The sequence below is a fragment of the Lepidochelys olivacea genome (genome assembly GCF_965140295.1).
Source record: "Lepidochelys olivacea isolate rLepOli2 genome assembly, chromosome: 4".
In the NCBI taxonomy this organism is placed as follows: Eukaryota; Metazoa; Chordata; order Testudines; family Cheloniidae; genus Lepidochelys; species Lepidochelys olivacea.
Window position 1 is genome coordinate 63,598,958 of NC_140414.1, and position 22,198 is coordinate 63,621,155.

The window sequence follows — 22,198 nt, forward strand, 5'->3', positions numbered from 1 at the left end:
AGGAGAGGCTGGTCGGCCTTGCAACCATCTCAACAGAGCATGAGCTGGCCCAGATTGTAGACCTTCAGCAGGGAGCAGTTCAAATCTTTGCAACCAAGAAGGCACGGAAAGCACCACTTTGATTATTCAAACAGATAAAAATGCCAGTGTTTACTGTGCAGACAAGAAAAGTCACATTTGCTGTTCAGGCGTTTGAAGTTAAGTGTTACTTAAAATTTTTGAACAAGGCATTTTAAGTTGTTAGTTCTCCTTTATTAGGGTAGGTAGCAGAGCAGTACCATGAGAGGAGTAGAACAAGAAGAAGGCAGAATGGAGACCTTTCAAAGTTTTGGTCCAAGCGAGGGGGCATGGGGGCATCATTTGAGCTCCCCACCTCAGGTGCCAAAATGTTGTGGGCTGGCCCTGTTCCTAACTGGAATCTCCCCACTTCACTCTTCTCTTTCCTCCTCCCCCCTCCCCCCCCCAATTTTTGAACTTCCAAGAAAAAAATTATCTCTAACAAACCCAGTTTGCAGAGGGTTTTTTTTTTTGGGGGGGGGGGGTTGGTTGTTTTTTTTTTGTTTTTTGTTTTGTTTTGTTTTTTGTATTGTTTTGATTCTATGGAGAAGAATGAATTCCCTTTTCTGAATAGATGTGTTTACAGAGAAGAGACTGCTGTTGGAATAAACACAGATTTTATATCAAATAGTTTTAAGGGATAAGTCTTTCACATGAGTCACAAACATTAGAAATGAGGTGAGTTTTTTGTTTTGTTTTTTAACAGGGAAGTTGATTAGCCATTAGAAAAAACTACGAAGGAATGAGGTGGAAAAGACTGGATGCCATCAAAACAAGACTGGATGCCTTTTTGGAAGATAGTATTATGATGGTGGTTAGATGAAACCTTACTGAAGCCGGTGGTGTGATAATGCCTCTTCATTCAGGATAAATTTAAGCTCCTTTCTGGAATAAGATAGTGATACAATAAGAGCCACCACCCAGAACACATGCCACGTGCAAGGCTGGTAAGAAGCTAAGGTATGTGAGCTGAGGGATTTTGCTGGTGATTGTGTGTGTCGATCTGTGAGCAGAAGCATCCAGAAAACTAAGGGGACAACAAAAGAAGCACTTAGTGTGACTCTGAGAGAAAACAAAGAGAGGGGGTTTGGGAGGCAGAGTGCTGGCTGGAAATAGGCTTAGAACTGCAAGCAAAGGAACTGTCTTCTGTTGGATTCCTACTGTGTTTAGAGAAACAGGACATTGTGTTCATTCTTTCTAAATAAACAGGATTGCATCAAAAAAATACCCGATTCCATCACCAATTTCTCCTCCTACTGGAAATAGCCCATAAGATTCTGAAAATTGGCTAACTGTTTGTTTGGCTACAATGGGATAATAATGTGCTTTTGCCAAACACAAGTTATAGGGCTCAATCAAGGGGAACTGGGTGAAATTTGATGGCCTGTGTTACAGAGGAGGTCAGACCAGATGATATAATGGTCTCATCTGACCTTTGAATCTATGAAGACATAAACATTGCAAATCTAAGTCCTTCCTCCAAACCAGAGGGCACTGAATGGGAGCAGAACTGAAACTTGGAGAAACAGGCATGTTTTGGCAAGAGGAAAGGCAGAGAAGTAGAATCTGCACAGATCCTCCTATTTTCCTCCTCCTGTGAGGAACCAAATGAGGTCTGAAGTAGCCTCTGTAGAGTAACTACAGCCATTCTGAGATCTGGCCAAGAGATTCCTCTTCCTATTATGCAATAGCCTCATGCCCAGCCAGCTACTCAAAGTAGGCATGGATTTCCGAATTAGGCCTTAGTGACCTTTCTTTAAATGCATTCCCTCTGGGAAACTCATGGTAATTCAGATTTTAAATAAATTATGCTATTAATTGTGTTTTAATAACACAGAAAATAACCTGCATATGAACAAAGTCAAAGTCAAAAACTAGTGCCCTCCCCAGCTCACCTCCGCTCCGTCTCCTCCCCTGAACACGCCGCTGCTCCGCTTCTCCCCCCTCCCTCCCAAGCCTGGGAGGGAGGAGGGGAAATGTTTTACCGTGTTATATCCGAATTCGCATTATATCGGATTGCGTTAAATCGGAGTAGAGGTGTATGAAAAATGAGTCTAAATTAAAGCTGCCAGAATGAGTATAAGGGCAACTTGTACAAAAGTGTTCCGCTGCTAACCCATGCGAGATGCACTGGCAAGCCTGGTCCCATCCTACTGCAGGTGCACAGGTTTGCTTCACTTCCTTGGTCTCCATCCTCTTACTACCGTTTTAATGGCCATTTGAGTTTATGTCCCCTGCTCCATTGATAATTTTCATGTAACTTTTGTCAACCTGCACATTGATCAGTGGGAGGAAACATGTCCTTTGGGGTGGGGGGAGGAATCTAGTAACTTTAGAATTATATATCGAATGCTCAAAATAACCAAGGTTAGAGGGCTAGTCATAATAATAACTTAAATTGGTATTAATGGAGGAAATATTTTTGAGGGAAGGGGGGTTGGAATTTTTTTTTTCAGGGTGTGAGTAGAGGAGTGCAGAGCTTGGGTTGGTGCTGTTTTATACAGTGTTAGGTGTGTAATGTCCAGACTGCAAAAATATCTGCATGTGGTTTCTAAAGATAAGGCAAGTCTTTTTTCCCCCTTCTTATTTTTATTATAGTAAGGCCTAGATGTGTCCCCCTGCCCCCCATTATTGCGTGCCCATTGTACTAGGTGCTGTACATACACATAGTAAGAGATAGTCCCTTCCCCCAAAGAGCTCACGTTCTAAATAGATATGACAGCAAATTATAGAAGAGAGGAAGTGATGGGATACTGAGGCAGAGAGCAATTAAGGGACTAGCCCAAGGTCACACACAAAGTCACACACCATGGAAGAAAATTTAGAATTACACCTCTGTAAAAAGAAAAAAAAACAGTAAAGGGGCCAGGAGCAGAAGCTGGAATGCTGCTGGGTAGGCCAGGTGGCAAGCTGGGACCAGAGCATGGAAGCAGGGCAAGTGAGGAATCACAGACAGAACAGGAATACAACCAAGGGAGGAGAACCTGAGGAGTAGGCTGTGAGTGGCAAACTTTGCAACAGGATATAGATCCGTGCAGCTGTATAGCAACAACTTATACAGCAATACAAACCCTATATAAAATTAGCATTCTATGTGTTAAGTGGATTTCACCTTGATAGATGTTAAAGTAACTTTTCTCTGTCAAGATGAAGATTCCAGATAATAAGTGGTTTCATCTGTAGTCCACTTCCAAAACAGAAAGATTATTGTAAAATGCCTCATTTCTAATTAGAAAATGGAGATGATGAAATTGAACATAAATCTGAACTTATTTTTAATTTTTCTGATAAATCAATGTTGAGTTGCTGGTTTTGTTGCTAGGGTTTTTCCAATTAGCCATTTTTATATTCAACTTTCCCTAAACTAGTGACATAATGTCATCTTAAGACCCTTCACTAGATAAGACCCTGCCAGCTTCCTCAAAAGTGATATCATGTATTCCGTTTTATTTGAGGGGGGGAGAGGGTGAACATGGCTGTGAGGTGTATCACAGACTTGCAGTCACTCTCACTATTTTTAAAGTTGATTCTAATTTAAAAAAGAGGACCAAATTCAAACCTGACTGGACCATGTTGCCTGGCTCCAAGGCAGGTCTCACACCTGATTTCTCCAAAGACCTTGGAGGGAGAAGCTGCAAGGTAAAATAAACTATTTCACAAGCTATAAGAACCAAGGGTGAGACTAAGCCTCACCTTTCAGATGTGCAAGCCACCTGAGGAAAGACTGACATTCCAAACAGGCTACACCAGCCTTTGACCAATCTTCCTGCACCTAAACATCTGCTAGCGAGAAGTGTTTTGCCAGCAGAACATCACCATCTGACTCCTTGTCCAGAGTCTAGAAGATTGCAAGAGCTGAGAGTTTGTGAACCCTCTGTTATCTTGTTTTTCCTTTTTCCATTTTTGTCTTGTGGGGGATCAGGGGGGTTAAGCTGGGAGATGTCCTACTGTTTTTATATTCTCTAGTTCATGGATGTGAAATGGTGGCTGTGAGAGCATGTGTGTATGAGCACCATAAACTACACACACAGGGAAGAACACTAGAAAGAAAGTTCCCTGGATCTAGAGAGCCCTATATATTGTCTTGCAACTATTCATTAGAGTGTCTTTAATATTTAACAGTCTTGAGAGACTTGAAATAATCATCTGTAATTACTGGTAAACAATAATTGTCACACTTCTGTTTATCAAAAGTGTTCTGTTAAAGTCTGTATTGTATTATCTCAGTGGGGGGAAGGGAGGAAAGGGTTAACCATCACACATGACTTGCAGTCTAAGGAGGAAGATTTAAAATTGGCTCTGATGTTGTGGACATTAGGTAGTGATTTGGTTTCAGTTTTAATATATTTAACCATTCAAATTATATATTTGATTTATTATAGATCCCAACTAGAGAATATTACCAAAAGATAGCCACCTCCTTAGAATTTATTGTTGAGATTAATTTCTTTAGGTGTCAATTTGATGTTTTTAACTAATCTGATAATTTAGTTCCAATCCCCTATTGAGAGTAATTTGTTGATTTGACCTGGATTTGATAATCATATTGCTTTATTCTTAGTTTAGTATTAACAGTAGCTCAGCTTTGGTTACATGTTTTCTTGATTTAATTTTAGTTTGTTTAATGGACTTTTAAACAAGTGTATAAACCTGACAGAGTCATACATATTTCAATAAGCAGCATTGGTCCAAAGCCTTTAAAGACTTCAGTAGATATTAGCCATTCAAGCTAAAGGCCTGACCAGCTTCCCCTCATTAGACGTGGTTCTCAAAAAGAATTTGTGGGAAGCAGCAGAGAATAAGCACCAGTTCTGTAGCCAGATGTCTGAGTAGAGAGGGGCCTAAAAGAAACTAACTGGAGCACTGCATCAATGGCTGGTCCAGCCTCCTAAAAGGGACAGGAGTCTGAAGAAGTTGGAGGGGGGAGGGCCAGCTCAGTGGTTTGAGCATTGGCTTGCTAAACCCAAGGTTGTGAGTTCAATCCCTGAGGGGGCCATTTAGGGATCTGGGGCAAAAATTGGGGATTGGTCCTACTTTGAGCAGGGCGTTAGACTAGATGACCTCCTGAGGTCCCTTCCAACCCTCATATTCTATGATCTGAAGAAGGCTATTGTTGCCGAACTGTCCAGACACATGGTATCAGCCTGGGAAGTGAGCAGCAGATAGCATTGGGCTCAAAGAGCTATCAACCTTGTAAAAGGTAACTGAATACAACTAGGGACAGTGGCAAGGGGGACACCTTGTAGCCTAACTACTATTTGGAGCAGCCCTCTAGCAGCAGCTGTGCTGGAAGTGTTGCCACAATGGCAGGGGAGAGACAATGCAGAGGGGACCCCAATGGAACACAACATTGGCTGATATATTGTGACCAGGAAACCTGGAGGCTAACTGCCTCTAATAGGAGGAATGGGCTGGACAGAACACCCCAGGCACGAGGCAAGCAGAGCCCTAACTCTCTATTGGGCTGCTCCCCAATGGCCAAACTGGGAACTGCTGCATTTTAACTTGAAATATAACTGCTTATGCCACTGTACATAGCATATTTGTAACTTTTCCATTTTCTGACAGCCCTAGCAAATACACAGAACTAGGGGAACACTTTCTGATGGAATGCTGATTCAACCAAATGAAGACGTTTCACGGGAATGTACCAATTTAATCAACATTTTTGATTGGTGCTTGGATAATCATTTCAAAAAGGTTGTTTTGATATTTCTTAACTGAAATGTTTTAGAATTTTTGTTTTGAGAAATTTTCAACTTTTTGTTTCAAATTGGAATTAAAAGATATGTTGAAATGAGAATTTTCCCATGGCAAGGAAATTCTGAGTATTGACCAGTTCAAAAAGATATCCCTTCATTTCAGCCTTGTATCTGAGTGCTAGAGCCTAAGATCTAGCAGATGAAGCACATTCAGCATTTGGCTTCAAGTCATAGTATACCTTGTTCTGCTGAGTATCTTTAGAGGTTTGGTGCACCACAGTACTAACAGCCTACTAGTTCACCTTTCCTTTTACCAACTCAGTTTTACTGACCTATACAAATGAACCATGATTTTCCAAGTCCATTATTTCTCCAACTGTTCTGAATTTTAAGCTGCAATTCAATGTCAAAGTGGTGAGAACTAATAAAAAATTTGCAAGAACTCAGCACAAGACTTCCCCATCCCACGCCAAGGATGTACTGCAGTAATTTATGACATTTGATTTGTATTATTTTCAGTTCAGCTCCACTACATTCTGCATTTACTTAAACCTTAAAGAGGCAATGTTTATCAAGTACTGGACTTGTTTAAAAAAAGGAACCTTGGAAGGTTCCTTCATTTCAGAAGAGACACTTTAAAAAAAAATATGCTCTCTGCATGGCATGGATATGGTACTCAGAAAAAATAAAGCTTTGCCATACTGGTGTCCTTGGCCAAATTTTCACTCTCCCAACAAAGCACCAGCTGATTGTCAGTGGTGGGGAAGACTATTTCAGTTTTGCTGTTTATATGTATAGTTTATAAAGTACTCTGGATCTTTCAGGATGAGAAGTGCAAAACATAATGCAGAGCTTTAAGCCTGAAAATTTTATAGAACACCCAAGTCAAGCACAGAGGTATGGATAACCAGGGAAGCTAGCTCGCCTGCACAGAATCCCCTGGACAGTTCCTCTGCAAAGAGATCCCTGCAAGCCAAGAATCAGGGAGTGCCAAGACCACTTGAAAAGGAAGCAGTTTAGTTAAGACAGTCTCACTGAACAACTTTACGTGAGACTGGGCATTCAAGTATTATAACACAGGTCCTGGCCAATTAAAAAATAGTTATGGCCTGATCCCATCATATTTACATGAGGACTCCTTACTCTGGTGAGTACTGCCATCAAAGTCACATATTCCTATGAGTAAGCGACGCAGGGTTCATCCCAAAGCCTATAATTTTCAAACCTGCCGAAGGGTATTGGTCACCCAGTTCCCATTAATTTTAAAAAGTAACAGTAATTTTAATAGTAAGAAGCATGTCTAACTCATCTGAAGTATTGTTAAGACTTAAACACCAAATCAAGTTCAGAAAGCCAAAACAAAGTGGCATTGGTTTAAAAAGGAAGTGTAATAAATAATTATCTTTAGTAAGATGCAGGGCTTTGGAGCGGAGCCCGCAAAGCAGCTCCGCAGCAGTGGAGCTGCAGGTTTTTGCCTGGAGCTTGAGCGGAGTCGGAGCACAGCTCCTAAGCCCTGGTAAGATGTTTTTCTCCATTTCCCTCTCACTGATTCTAACAGACTCTCCTTGTGAAAAGAGAGCAAAAAATCAATGTCTATCTATAGCTGTACTACTGGATGTGAGGTATCATTTTAAAAGCTTCACTGGGCATCAGAAGCATATAGTCATACTTCAGATGATGTCCTTATTTTACACCACAGGAATGGCGGGATGCAGAGACTATAAAGTATAAGAAGCAAAACCCAAGATCCCCATGATATTGTTTAGAAGCTGTCATTGTTGCACACAAGATTTTATACGATCGTACTGGAGTCCAAATTTTACAGTTCAATGAAACCTAAAATACCAGAACAGAAGATACAGAAACTCCGAAGCACAATTTATTTACTTCCATTATATTGTCCTAGGAGGGTATCAAGGATGAGTTAGCTAAAGCACTTTTGAAGTAGTCTTCTGAACCAGCATGTATTCAATAGCCATCAAAGGGGGCTGACTAACCAGAGAATGAAGTGATGTAAATGAGATGCCAAGCAAAACTATGTTTCACTGCCAAAGGTTTTCCCCAAGAGGTGAATAACATTTTCCATAAGTCTGTGGAAATTACTGAATTAGTTTGGTAATGAAATACTCATAGCTACTTTCTATGTATGATTCAACATTTCAGTTCTCTACTGAATAGTATGGGTTGCATTAATTACATAAGATGGAAATTCATATTTGTTATTCAATAAAAAGACTAACAGTCTAAAATACAATATTTTAATTCACTAGAGAATATTTATCTTAATGTTTAAAACATGAAATTTGCTTATTTTAACCTACTTTGATTCTGTAAGACTATTTATATTACAGTGTAATTTTACAGAATTTCAGCTACATATAAAATGTATTGGGTACATTTTGTATTAAGCAGTGCTAATTACAGTGACTGCTTTGCAATTAAAATTGCTTCACTGTAATTTTCATACAGTTTCATACATGGGCCAAACAAACAACAAAAATTATCTACCCACTACTATTGGATTTAGGGACAGCATTTTCTTCTTAAATGTTGTTCTTTTCCCGGAAAGATTCTTTCAGACAGCCAAGTGTATGAAAAGTCTGACTTCATTTAGGGATCTCTGCTTTCCCCTTTGACCTCTCCATGCCTTACTGAGAGCTGCTCAGTCAAAACTTGAATTTATACTTAACCTGAAAGCCTATAATTAGCATAATAAAACTTAATTTGCCTTTTTCCTGAAACCCAGGAGTACTTAGTAGGTCTGAAGGGTTACCAAAGTCCAAAACAACAGAGAAAAAGTGTGTGTGTGGGGGGGGAATCTTAAAATAAAACTAGAAATGGTACTGTCTTCTGAGGGTTCAATAAGCTGTTTCATTTCAGCTTTTTGATCACTTTCATACTAACCTGCCTGCATATCTGAGCTTCACTACTGAGGTTGACAATTCTATTGTTCCAGTGGAATATAGTGATCACAGGAGATTATGATCATGAAGGATAAAGCAGTTCCTCTGGTAGCTTGGGCCAATCCCATGGAAAACTTTGAATATGAAGACCCAAACCTTCAATTTGACTCAGTATTCCACAGGGAGTGAGTTAAGGGACAAGAGCATTCAGGTGATGTACTCTCAGTGGACTCCAATGTTGAGCAGATGAGCTGGGCTGCAATGCTATGAATTGTAGTATTATTTATTTATTTAGATCTGAGTTTGATTGCTACAGTAGATACATAGACAGACCTAATCAAGCCTGCAGATTACAATTGTGTGGATCATGGTGGAAATCCAACAAAGGGGATCTTTTTGTCAATCCCAGAATGTGGCATTTGTAACAGCTGTGGATATTTGGTTATCCAGAAGGAGCGAGAAGTCCATATGAACACTAAGGCTAGGTCTTAGTGATCGGAGGACAAACGACTTCAATGGAGAAAGGTAGTATAGATCCAGCAAGTCCTCTGAAGAATCAAGACAGCATTACCTCAGTTTTGCTCCTGATTAGCTTTAGCCAGTTGTGCCTCATTCAGTGGCTGATATCAGTTCTTGAATCGCTGGAAGATTATTGTTTATTTTAGGATTTCACCAAAGCTCCTGTAACAAGGTATACTGCCTCTTTACGGTTCAGGAGGGGAACCATTTTCAGTCAGCCTAGAGCTGCCGTGACTGTGGGGAAAGTAGTGGTCTTGAGGAAACCATCTGGGAAAACTCATAATGCTAACACTTTCAGGGGCCAAGCGCAGAGTTCCATGAGCACAGTGAGTTGCAACTGCCCTCTTTATGCAGTGCGGAGAGACCAAGCTGGCTCCTTGTGGTTTTGGCCAGCCTCCCTCTGCAGCACTAGGAGAGCAGGGCAGTCTGGGAGTTGTACTATCCAAGGCACCAAGGACTATAGTCCAGGGCTCAGGCACAGCCTGTCAGGAAATGGATTTGGTTATATAAAGAGTTTCTTTCCCAGAGAAGAGACCTGGAGGGAGCCAGAGAATCTCTGCAAGAAGCTCAGGACAAGTTATTACTTTTGAGATTTATCCCCCTCTATTTTGTTCTTTATACAACTATGCTTATTTGAGGTAGATCCCTCTGGGAAAGGGCTGAGCCAACACCTGCTATAGTTAAGTTATGTCTGATCCAAAATCTGTTGATGGCAGTGGTATTCTTGGTGTGATGACCCCCTTTTGGGCGTGGGTAGGACACTTTTCTTTGTTCCTGACATCTTCCTTTGGCTACAGAGGTTGTTCTAGAGTTGGTCTGAAGAGGTGCTGTGTCTTTCCAGCTACAAATATCAGCAGCATAGTTCAGCCCTCCCCCAACAGTAGCCCAAGTAAACACAACAAAGTAGACCAATCCTGCAAATCCAAAGCATTCTGGGCCCACCCAGCTCGCCTTGCAAGACAAACAGGCCAGTAGTCTCTGAGTTAGGGCTGGATTTCTCTAACCCCTGGTCAGTCTGAGGGGCCTAGCACAGGAAAACAATTTAATAAAGATATAAGAACTTAAGAGCATAAGAATGGCCATACTGGGTTAGATCAAAGTTCCATCTAGCCCAGTCTTCTGTCTTCTGACAGTGGTCAATGCCAGGTGCTTCAGAGGGAATGAACAGATCAAGTAATCCATCCCGTCACCCATTTCCAGCTTCTGGTACCCAGCAGATAGGGACACTTCAGAACATGGTTTTGCATCCCTGCCATCTTGGCTAATAGCCGTTGATGGACCTACCCTCCATGAACTTATCTAGTTCTTTTTTAAACCTTGTTAGTGCCTTGGCCATCACAACATCCTCTGGCAATGAGATCCACAGGTTGACAGTGCATTGTGTGAAGAAATACTTCCTTTTGTTTGTTTTAAACCTGCTGCCTATTAATTTCATTGGGTGACCCCTAATTCCTGTGTTATGAGAAGGAGTAAATAACACTTCCTTATTTACTTTCTCCACACCAGTCATGATTTTATACACCTTTATTATATTTCCCTCCCCCCTCCCATCTCTTTTCCAAGTTGAAAAATCCTAGTTTTATTTCTCTCTCCTCATATGGAAGCCGTTCCATACTCCTAATCATTTTTGTTGCCTTTTTCTATACCTTTTCCAATCCCATATATCTTTTTTGAGATGGGGCAACCAGCCCTTCGCCCAGTATTCAAAATGTGGGCATACCATGGATTTACACAGAGGTTCCTCTACTTATCCAGAGTATCAAGGCAGCAGAGCATCTTCAACAGCCTTTGTAGTCAGCATTCCCTATTCTGTGGATTCAGGGAGCTTTGGCTCTTTTCCCCCTCAGAGCACAACCCCTAACTAGGATTGGTTCCTGTCTTTTAAGGAGCTGATCTCTCCTAATACTGCAGCCTTCCCAGGGTACTGGGCTGGGGAGGAGCTCATTAAGCCCTTCTTGGCCAGAGTAGGCACTTGTCCCACTGATAGGGACCATTTAAGTTTTTCAGCATGCACCATGTACTTAATCATGTGCTTCCTTTCCCCTTTCAAACAAAATTAATCTGGTTAATTTAGTTCATTAGTTATTTTGTTAATCCATAATTTAGGGAGTTATACATTTATACAGTGTCCTGAGGGTAACAAGTTTATCATACAGCATGTCATTCAAGAAAAAGATAGTAATTTTTACACTGGGATACTACTGCCTGGTATAAGATCTGGCCGTGAGCCACCCTGAAGTACAAATAGAGGCATCTTCATGGCTTCATATTCATTTATGAAAAATGGACAATATCAAAAGAGAAATATCAACAGCAGCACACTTCTGGTTCAGCTATCTTCATGAAATATGAAAGAGCTAAAGTAACTTTGAGCAATATCGCAAATATATGTGCTGAAAGCTATTCAAATATAAAATAAGCACCAACAAGTGGGCAACCTTGTCAGTTGCAATGCTAATAAATCAAATTCACCAAGGTAAGTTAGCTGCATTTTCAGTGCAAGTGGATCTATCAAAGGGCTGATAATGCTATAACCACCAGAAAAATAAATGTGCTTTCTCTGACCTTGACTATAATTCACTAGCAGCTTGCCTTACTGTTTTTCTAATATTGAGCTCCTCTTCAGATGCTAACTAAAAAGAGTTTATATTCCTGTAGGTGTGAACTTTCATTTGTGTCATCAGTACTCTATTTGATTTTGCCGCAGTGTATTAAGGTAAATTTTACAAAATAATATTTCAGGGTAACATTTTGTGAAGCTACTTAAAGAGGATTTGTGGTTTAAAAAAAAAGGAGAAGGAAGGGTGAAGACTGATCTGATCGTCTTTTGATAGTGTTCTGCATTGTACTGGTTTCTTGCTCCCTCGTCTGACAATGGTTACGATTGCCACTGATCCTGGAAGAAGGAGAGTGCCCTGCAAATGTGTTATTCTGTACTAAATCCCAGCTATATTCATTTGGAAGAGTGGTGGCCTCAACATGAGCTTCCAAATCAGGGGTGCAGGGTGAAAGAGTAAGACAGTGCATTTCCAGCATTCTTCAGAGTTTATCAGGGTTGAAGAGAGGTTTCTTTTGTTCACTAAAATAGGCATTTTCCCTAATAATTTCTTTCCTTGTTGGTACATCAGTACAGAACACAAACAAACAAGCAGCAGCTCTTCATAGCTACAAGGCAGAAACTACTACCATTACAAACAATCTCTGGCACCCTATGCTCATCCCTCTTTTTAGGACATCCTGTTGACAACTGATACTTCTAGAGTGGACTCCTATGACACCGTGGTTTGCAACCTTTCTGAATTCATGACCAGTAAATAACATATACACACACAAACAAAACCACACCACACCAAACCACCAAATAATCATTGAAAATATATATCCCACAATCCTTTAGGGATTCTGTCAAAGACAGAAACAATGGGGAAGGGGATCTGGGTGCTAGGTGTAAGGCTAATGTGAATGTTAGCTGTGGCTGGAATGCTTGTGCTAGGGGCACTCCTCCTCTCACGCTCTTGTCTCCTACTCTCCTCCCACCCGCACCTGCACAGCACTGTCCCGAAGACTGAAACTGGCTTCTCTTTCCCCTCCCCCAGAGCTGAACACTGTGTGGGGGAGCCCTATTTGGATTAGGTTTGATATGTGAGATGGGGAAAAGCAACATCAGCTGCAGAAGCAGGGAAGATGATGGGCCTTCCCTGCACTCCCCTAGCTCCTTCTGGATCCTCGCAGCCAAACAAATTTACAGATTCACTCCCCCCCTCTAATCATGGAGTGTAACCTATTACGTAACCCCACTTCCAGCTCACCTCAGGAGCATGCCCCATGAGTTGAGAAATGCTGCTACAACATATGCTCATATATATATATAGTAGCTTTGTGAAACTGTACTCACCCAGGGTGAATTTTTTTTAATAACTGAGTAAGATCATTGATATATTTATCATCCTTTGTGCCTGGGCCAGAAATGTTTATAATCATTTAGCAAATCTGTCACACCCAAATCAAATATTTTTCCAAACCTGAACAACATCAATTACAAGTTTAGGTCTAATTATTTGATGCAAGAAAAGCAGGCTCAGATGCATGGGCGAGGCTATTAGAATTAGACCTTTTTTTTTAAATTAACACCCATCAATGTCATACCTCAGCATCTTAGAAATATTAGAGAATTTAACTTATCTTCACAACACCTTTCAGGCACAAGGAGGTAGGTAGTTCCTTCCTTTTGCAGACGGGAACTGAGGCAGAGAAAGTAAGTAAACTTCCCCAAATCATAGCAGGGAACAGAACCTAGCTCTGAGTCAGAGTCCCAAGATACCTCTCCCAAACATACTCATTAAGAAGCACCTTCAAACCGTTTCCAGGATAACATGTTCTGACTTGGTATACAGGGTGGCAGAAAGAGATCGGTCTTGGGCTTCTATACGACAGTGATGGGCAGAAGTATGAGTGTCTAGCAAAGTCCCCAGTGGATTTCATGGAGACTCTGGCACTTTTCCCTTTTGGGAGCAAAATCTCTGCATGGGGTAGAGACTGTGGTTTGATTTCTTAGGAATCACTGAGTTACTGTTTTAGGTTGATATGTTTTAATTATATTTTATATAAACAGAAAATATTTTTATTTCTGCACTCTCACAGCTCTTGTTGGGAACAAATTAGATGTGTAGCAATCCCCAAAATCAGAGGGCAGAGGCCTGAAGTCAGAAAATCCTAGGAGCAAATCCATTTTCTAAACCACCTCAACGGGGGGAGGGAGGGAAAACCCTGAACAGCATTTCTCTGGCTTCATAGAGAGAATGATCTTCCCAAAAAGGCAGCTCTTTCTGACTTATCTGGAAATAAATGAAATTGCAGAACTTACTTGGAGGAGGGGACTAGAATGGAGCTATAAAGGAAAGCTTGACCCACTTTACTTTGATTTTATGTTGCCTAAGAATCAAAGGTCGGGGGTGAGGCAGGAAAGAAAAGCATGCAAAGATCAGTAGTTCCACATCTGAAAGCAAACATCAACCCTCTGTGATTAGGGTTCCCTGAATCTGGTGAAGGATTTGATACTAATGCTTTTCTTTCAATCATGGTTATATCAAAACTTAAAGCTAGTTTATGATAAGTTGGTGAATTTTCCTACCGGGTGGTCATGCTCACTTTGTTAGGACTTTTAACTTAAACTTGAAGAGCCATAATAGGGAAAAAAAAATCTTTAAAAGAAATAACAAGAACATTTTTTTAAGTAATCTTTGTAAATATATATGTATTATAAGTAAAGTATAATTTTACTTTTTAAAGTATAATTAAAGTATAATTTTACTTATAATAAAGGTACTATAGATAAAGATTCAAATAGCCTTATAGGGTCAAGCACTCATTGCCACAATTTACCCATTAACGTTAAATATTGTAACACCCACCTTCATACTGAAGCTCAAACATAGTACTTCAATTTTTGAAATACAGGAAAAAAAAGATTTAAAAACCCTTGTTTCAACTCAAAGTGTTAATACCTACAGTAAAAATAATAATGAGTCCGGTGGCACCTTAAAGACTAACAGATTTATTTGGACATAAGCTTTCCTGGGTAAAAAAACAAAAAAACACTTCTTCAGATGCATGGAGTCACGCAGAAGAACTGAAGAAGTGTTTTTTTACCCACAAAAGCTTATGCCCAAATAAATCTGTTAGACTTTAAGGTGCCACCAGATTCCTCTTTGTTTTTGTGGATACAGACTAACCCTCTGATACTTAATAGAATATCAGGGTTGGAAGGGACCTCAGGAGGTCATCTAGTCCAACCCCCTGCTCAAAGCAGGACCAATCCTCAACTAAATCATCCCAGCCAGAGCTTTGTCAAGCCTGACCTTAAAAACCTCTAAGGAAGGAGATTCCAGCAGCTCCCTAGGTAACCCATTCCAGTGTTTCACCACTCTCCTAGTGAAAAAGTTTTTCCTAATATCCAACCTAAACCTCCCGCACTGCAACTTGAGACCATTACTCCTTGTTCTGTCATCTACTACCACTGAGAACAGTCTAGATCCATCCTCTTTGGAACCCCCTTTCAAGTAGTTGAAAGCAGCTATCAAATCCCCCCTCATTCTTCTCTTCTGCAGACTAAATAATCCCAGTTCCTCAGCCTCTCCTCATAAAGCATGTGCTTCAGCCCCCTAATCATTTTGTTGCCCTCCACTGGACCCTACAGGTTTCAGAGGGGTCCAAGTTTTCTTGCACCAAACTACATGGACAATGTCCTTCAAGGGCTATTTCACACAACTGCTCAGTACTGACATCTTCTTTATTGAATTATGTACACATTAACTATTTTTGTATGTAATATTAATGTGTAACTAAGACATCTTCCTATCCTTCCTGATACATATGCAATGCTTAGAACAGCATAGTGCACTTGCATTATTTGTCTTTATTCAACTGACGTCCTATGCCATACCATAGCTATTATCCAAATTTAACAACTGTATTACCCACAGAAAAAGAAAAATGGTCAGAATTAAAGTTGTAAGAATCTTTGCATATCTACATTACCTTAACTTATTTCCAGTTTAAAATTTTGGTCATATGTTTGTTCTATTAAACTGAATATTTTCATTAATAACTTGAATCATGGACTTGCGAGTATGCTTACAAAATTTGAAGATGTCAACAAACTAGGTGTGGTTGCAAGCACTTTGGAGGAATGGATTAGAATTCAAAACAACCTTGACAATTGGAGAATTGGTCTGAATTCAACAAGATGAAATTCAATAAAGACAAGTGCAAAGTACTCCACTTAGGAAGAAAAAAACAAATCCACAACTACAAAATGGGGAATAACCGGGTAGGTGGTAGTACTACAGAAAAGGATCTGGTGAGTTTATAGTGGATCAAATATTGAATAAATCAATGTGATGCTGCTGTCAAAAAGGCTAATAATCTGTGGTGCATCAACAGGAATGTCATATTAAAGCAGGGGAGGTAACTGTTCCACTCTACTCAGGACTAGTGAGGTCTCAGCTGGAGTACTATGTCCAGTCTGGATGCCACACTTTAGGAAAGATATGGACAAATTGGAGAGTCCAGAGGAGAGCTCCAAAAAATAATAAATAATAATAATAAAAGGTTTAGTAAACCTGACCTTGAGAAAAAGTTTTTTTTAAAAACTGGTCTTTTTTAATCTGGAGAGGGGAAAAACACTGGGGGGTGGGGGACCTGATAGCAGCCTTCAAATACATGAAAGGCCATTATAAAGAGGACTATGATCAATTGTTCCCCATGTCAACTGAAGATAGGGTAAGAAGTAATGGGGTTAATCTGCAGCGAGAGATTTATTTTAGAATATTAGGAAAAAAATTCTAATTATCAGGGTTAAATTCTGGAATAGGTTTCTAAGGGAGGCTGTGAAATCCGCATCACTGGACAAACACCAGTCAGTGATGGTCTAGATTTACTTGATCCTGCCACAGCACAGCGGTCTGGACTTGACAACTTTGAGGTCCCTTCCAGAACCTATACTTGCAACAAAGCCGGTTGCCAACTGTGTCCACATATCTATTCAGGGGACACCATCATAGGGCCTAATCACATCAGCCACACTATCAGAGGCTCACTCATCTGCACATCTACCAACGTGATATATGCCATCATGTGCCAGCAATGCCCCTCTGCCATGTACATTGGCCAAACCAGACAGTCTCTACGTAAAAGAATAAATGGACACAAGTCAGATGTCAAGAACTGTAACATTCAAAAACCAGTCGGAGAACACTTCAATCTCTCTGGTCACTCGATTACAGACCTAAAAGTCGCAATTCTTCAACAGAAAAACCTTCAAAAACAGACTCCAACAAGAGTCTGCTGAATTGGAATTAATTTGCAAACTGGACACCATTAAATTAGGCTTCAATAAAGACTGGGAGTGGATGGGTCATTACACAAAGTAATACTATTTCCCCATGTTTATTTCTCCCCCTACTGTTCCTTCACATGTTCTTGTCAACTACAGGAAATGGCCCATCTTGATTATCACTACAAACGGGGTTTTTTTCTCCTGCTGGTAATAGCTCACCTTACCTGATCTCTCTCGTTACAGTGTGTTGGTAACACCGATTGTTTCATGTTCTCTGTGTATATAAAATCTCCCTACTGTATTTTCCACTGCATGCATCCGATGAAGTGAGCTGTAGCTCACGAAAGCTTATGCGCAAATAAATTTGTTAGTCTCTAAGATGCCACAAGTACTCCTTTTCTTTTTATGGTAAGAGAGTTCAGTGGTAACAGTTTAGGTACCTGAATTGAATTGTATCTAATCATCCCTCCCAGCTGACACAAACATGAAATCCTGGGTCCACATTCTCTCCCCGCTACTGCAATATTCGTGAAGATGGAAAACTAACCATTGACCAACACTGATCTCAGAACACAGCATTGATCAATTCCACTGAGCTTTAAATACTGTAATTGTCCCTGTGGGTCTGAGAAGCATTGGATGTGCTGGGTCCAGGGAGAAGAGGGAGGGAATGAGGATCAGCAGCCTAGACTTGGTTTTGTCTGAGTTGAGAAGTAGTGCTTTTTAAGTGAGAGGTGAATTATAACTGTTCAGCAAATGCATTGTGCGTAGGAGTCAACTCACGTAGAAAGTGGTTCCCTGATCATAACAGATGGCATGCTGGCAGGATAAGTTTTAAATGGCAGAGTGTTAATGTCGAAAGATTTCAACAGCAGCTTCCATGACAAGGACAGACATAAATGAAAAATATGAAGACATTTCAATAACTTACTGGAGTATCACTTCTTGTTTAATATTTCTATCTCAACTCCCAAACTGCTAGATGGAGTTTTCTTGGCTGTGGGTAAAATATTAGGTTCCAACTCAGCAAGTCTGATCCTGTCAGAAAAAAAAAAAGGGGGAAATCTATTTTTAGGGAAATCAAGAGTGAAAACCAGGATTTTATCAGATCAGGAAAGAAATGAGTTGGGTCTTTGAATGGTATACAATAAACGCCTTGCAGAAACTACTGAGCAACCAAAGGAGACTCCTCTTGACTTGCTGGTTTTATGAAAAGGTCTCTTGGAAGAAGGTCAGAACACAAGCCTTTCTCTCTGAGCTGCAATTAGGACTTTGGTTACATACGTCTCAGTTTCTTAACCAGCCAACATGTGTGACACTATAAGCCTAAAAACCATCCAGACACTCATATACAACTTTTAATGTGTAATGATTTCATATTTTACAAAAACTGAGGAAACTAAACTGGATAAAAAACACAACAATTTTGGCCACCCAGCTTCTCATCTCTCCTGGTTTGTTTTCTTTTACTCCTTTCACTTTCCTTGTCTACATTTTTGTTCAATATTTCTTATAAATATTTTTAAGAAGTTCTTATTGATGTCAGTTGTTCTCTAATCATTTTCTCACTTACTCTTCTGCTCATCCTGTCTTTTCTCCATTCCTGTAATCTTTCCTTTCACTCATCTTTCTTTTCTCCCAGCCTCTGGTTCAGACCGCAGTTTCCCCTGCTTTTGCGTTCAGGCTCAGATTTAGGCTCCTCTTTCATCCCAAATATTTACTCCTGTGCCACCTTGTTTCTTCAGCCTGCCTATTGCAGGGTGGCTGCTGCTACCACCACCTGGTCATTCTTCCCCTTACCAGGACCTGTGTAGCATAGAGCTCTCCCTGCAGCAGCTGCTATTAGCATGGGTATAACTGAAAGCCTTGCAGAGAACTCTGTAGCTCTGGCTGAAGGTGGAAAAGGTAAAGAGAAGTAATGGAGCACTGATTCCACTCCCTATTGCAGCAGAGGTCAACATGAGGTGGTGGCATCAATACATAAGGTAACCAACAGTATTATGGAAAACCTAGGAGATCTGGATATTTGAGGAAGACTCAGAGGCAATAAGTGTTAAGGGTTAAAATATTTTCCTCAAAAGCCAATCTTAGCAGTGTCCTCTGTGAATGCCTGATGGGAACAGGAGGGTAAGGAAGTGTCCCTTGGTAATTTCCAAACAGAATGGGAGTGTGGGGGGGGAGGGAAGGGTGCTGATAAACTTATTCCCAGTCTTGAACACTGGTAAAGCACAGGGACCAAACTGAATAGCAAGCAGATGCTATAGAATCTCTGAGGTTCTTGCTTTTATGGCTGCTATTCTCCACAGCCTTTATTCTTCAGAGCCTGTCTTCCAAGAAATAAGCTACAACACTCTTCCTGAATGAAAAACAAACAAACCCCACAACCATTAATTGTTAAGTTCAAAGCAGATTGTGCAGAGTTACAAAGGGATCTCTGAAAACTGGGTGACTGAGCAACAAAATAGCAGATGAAGTTCAGAGTTGATAAAGGCAAAGTAATGCACATTGGAAAACATAATCCCAATTATTCATGTAGAATGATGGGGTCTAAATTAGCTGTTACCACTCAAGAAAAATGTTGGAGTCATTGTGAATAGTTCTTTGAAAATGTGCAGCAACAGTCAAAAAAGATAACAGAATATTAGGAACCATTAGAAAAGGGATAGCTGATAAAACAGAAAATATGATAATGCTGCTATATAAAGGTATACCCACACCTGGAATACTGCATGCAGTTCTGGTATCCCCACCTCAAAAAAGATATTAGAATTAGAGAAAGAAAGGATAGAGAGGGGCAAACAAACATGATTAGGCATATGGAACAGCTTCCATATGAGGAGAGTTTGATAACACTAGGACTAAGGGGGGATACGATAGAGAATTATAAAATCAAGACTGGTGTGGAGAAAGTGAAAGTGTTACTTACCCCTTCACACAACACAAGAACCAATTAAATTAATAGGCAGCAGGTTTAAAACAAAAGGAAGTATGTCACGCTATGCACAGTCAACCTGTGGAACTCATTACCAGGAATGTAATGAAGGTCAAAAGAATAATTCGGTTAAAAAAAGAAGAATTTCATGGAGGATAGGTCCATCAGTGGCTATTAGCCAAGGTAATCAGGGATGCAACTCCATGCTCCGGCTGTCCCTAAACCTCTGACTCCTAGAAACTAGGACTGGATGACAGGGGATGGAACTGTCTATAAATTGCCTTATTTTGTTCTCTCCCTCTAAAGCATCCTACCACAGTCAGAAGACAGGATACTGTGCTAGATGTACCATTGGCCTGACCCCATCGGGACATTTTTGTGTTCTTATGTTCTCTGCTTGCCTGATTAGTACTGCAGGAGTATTCACATCTTTCTACTCCATTGATATTAACTTGACACAAGTGAGCATGTTTAATAACTGAAACAGGAAATCTTCTCAGAGGCTGATTACTAATGTCACTACTAAAGAACACAATGGTTCTAATTTAAAATGGCTATCAAAGGCATATACAGGCACGTTGTTGTAATTCTGATGGACTACATGTAGCCAGAGAGTCAAACAAGTTATCATGACCCTGGTCACTGTTCTTCATTAAACAGATTTAAGCAAGGTTCAGGGTTTGCTTTACAAATACCTCAGCCTGCTTAGTACCATGGCAAACACACAATTAAACATAATTTTACCCTTTTATTAAAGATATAGAAAAGGAGGGAAAAACAGTTAAAGCATTTGAAGTGTAAGGTATTAAATAAAGGTTTAATTTTAACAATATCCTTTGTTCCCTTTCTTTTTAACTGGAGAGAGTTTGTTAAAAGTAACCATACTCCCTATTTGCTGGTCTCTTAGATGGTATTAAAAATGGTAAAAATTGTCATTTTGGGGGAAAAGAGAAGTTAGCGGAGACGGGCTGGAGTTGTTATCACTATTATTTCTAAAGTCCAGTCCTGTTTCCTAAAAGTCAAAATGAAAAACACCCACAAAAGGGGAAAGAAAATAACAGCAAAGAGAGAAAATGCAGCTTCCATCTCTTGCATTAACTTTCACTTGCAACTTCACTGCAGGAGGAACACAGGCATGGCACATGGTCTTATCACCCCCCTGGGAGACTGGGATAATTTGTACCAGCATTGAACTGTTTAGAGCACTGCTTTTAGCTGCCTTTTTACACCAGTGCCATGGACATGGATGTAGGCGGTCAGAACAGTGGTGGTCATGCCTCATGGTCAGAGCAGGAGTCAGGCACCGAGCCCAGGGTCAGAGCAGGAGTCAGGCACCGAGCCCAGGGTCAGAGCTGGAGCTATGATCTGGCACAAGGCAGAAGGGAAGGAACGAGGTACAAGACAAGACAGGAAGGCAGGAATCAGGAGGCACTCAGGGCTCTGGAGGCAAACGAGAAGGCAGGGATTCACTTAGTTGCTCAGACAACTTCTTTTGCCTCCTTCTGGCTTAAATAGTGAGTCAGACAGAGAGAGGCTGGACATCTCCTCCAAGGAAGAGAGCTGGGGAGCTTCATGGGCGGTGACTATGGTGAGCTAGGGTCCAACAGCCCATGCTCCCTGCTGGTATCAGTGAGCTGCTGGATGGTGGCTGTGGTGTGAGGACTGCCTAGGGACCTGCGTTTGAGACCTGCAATCCCTCAATACCAGTAGTTTTAGCCAGCTAAGACAGAAGGCAAAGAGGAGGGATGGAAAAGAAAGAAAGCACTGAAGGTGGAGGCTTGGGTGGTACGTGCGTGACAAAGTCTGACATCCCCGTTGGTGGAGTTGTGATGTTTTCTGGGTCCCTCTCTTTGGCCAAGTCTGGTCAACAACAAAAAGGCACAATAATGTTAGGGTGGATCCCAGAGTCCCAGGAGATGGTGAGGGTGGCAACCATGCTAAAGAAGATTACTCTTCTTGTTCTCCCATCTTTCCGTTGGGCAATTTTCCCCCCGAAGTCTCTTTTTGAGAACCCTAAAAGTGGAAATGTAGGTGGAATAGCTCATTATTTTGTCCACAAATTAGGCCTAATTTCTGACCTAACAATTTTGATCCATTGATTTCTGATCCCATACTTCTCTTGTTTACCAGGCATGATCATACCACAGTCCTTGAGTTATATCTGTAGGCTTTTTTGTTTAGATTAGGGCTCTTAATTAATCGCAGTTAACTCATGCAATTAAATTCAAAAAAATTAATCACAATTAAA

The 22,198-nt window shown here is 40.6% G+C and overlaps 1 protein-coding gene across 1 annotated transcript in view; it reads right to left on the bottom strand.

Annotated features, from left to right (window-relative positions):
• Window positions 1-17,972, bottom strand: part of IQCM (IQ motif containing M) — a gene marked incomplete at both ends in the record, with an annotated part of 194,353 nt that extends 176,381 nt beyond the window's left edge. The window contains one exon of the mRNA XM_084625738.1: window positions 17,950-17,972. Within this exon, the coding sequence (XP_084481864.1) occupies window positions 17,950-17,972 (23 nt within the window). The remainder of the gene's footprint in view (window positions 1-17,949) is intronic.
• Window positions 17,973-22,198: the final 4,226 nt, after the last annotated feature.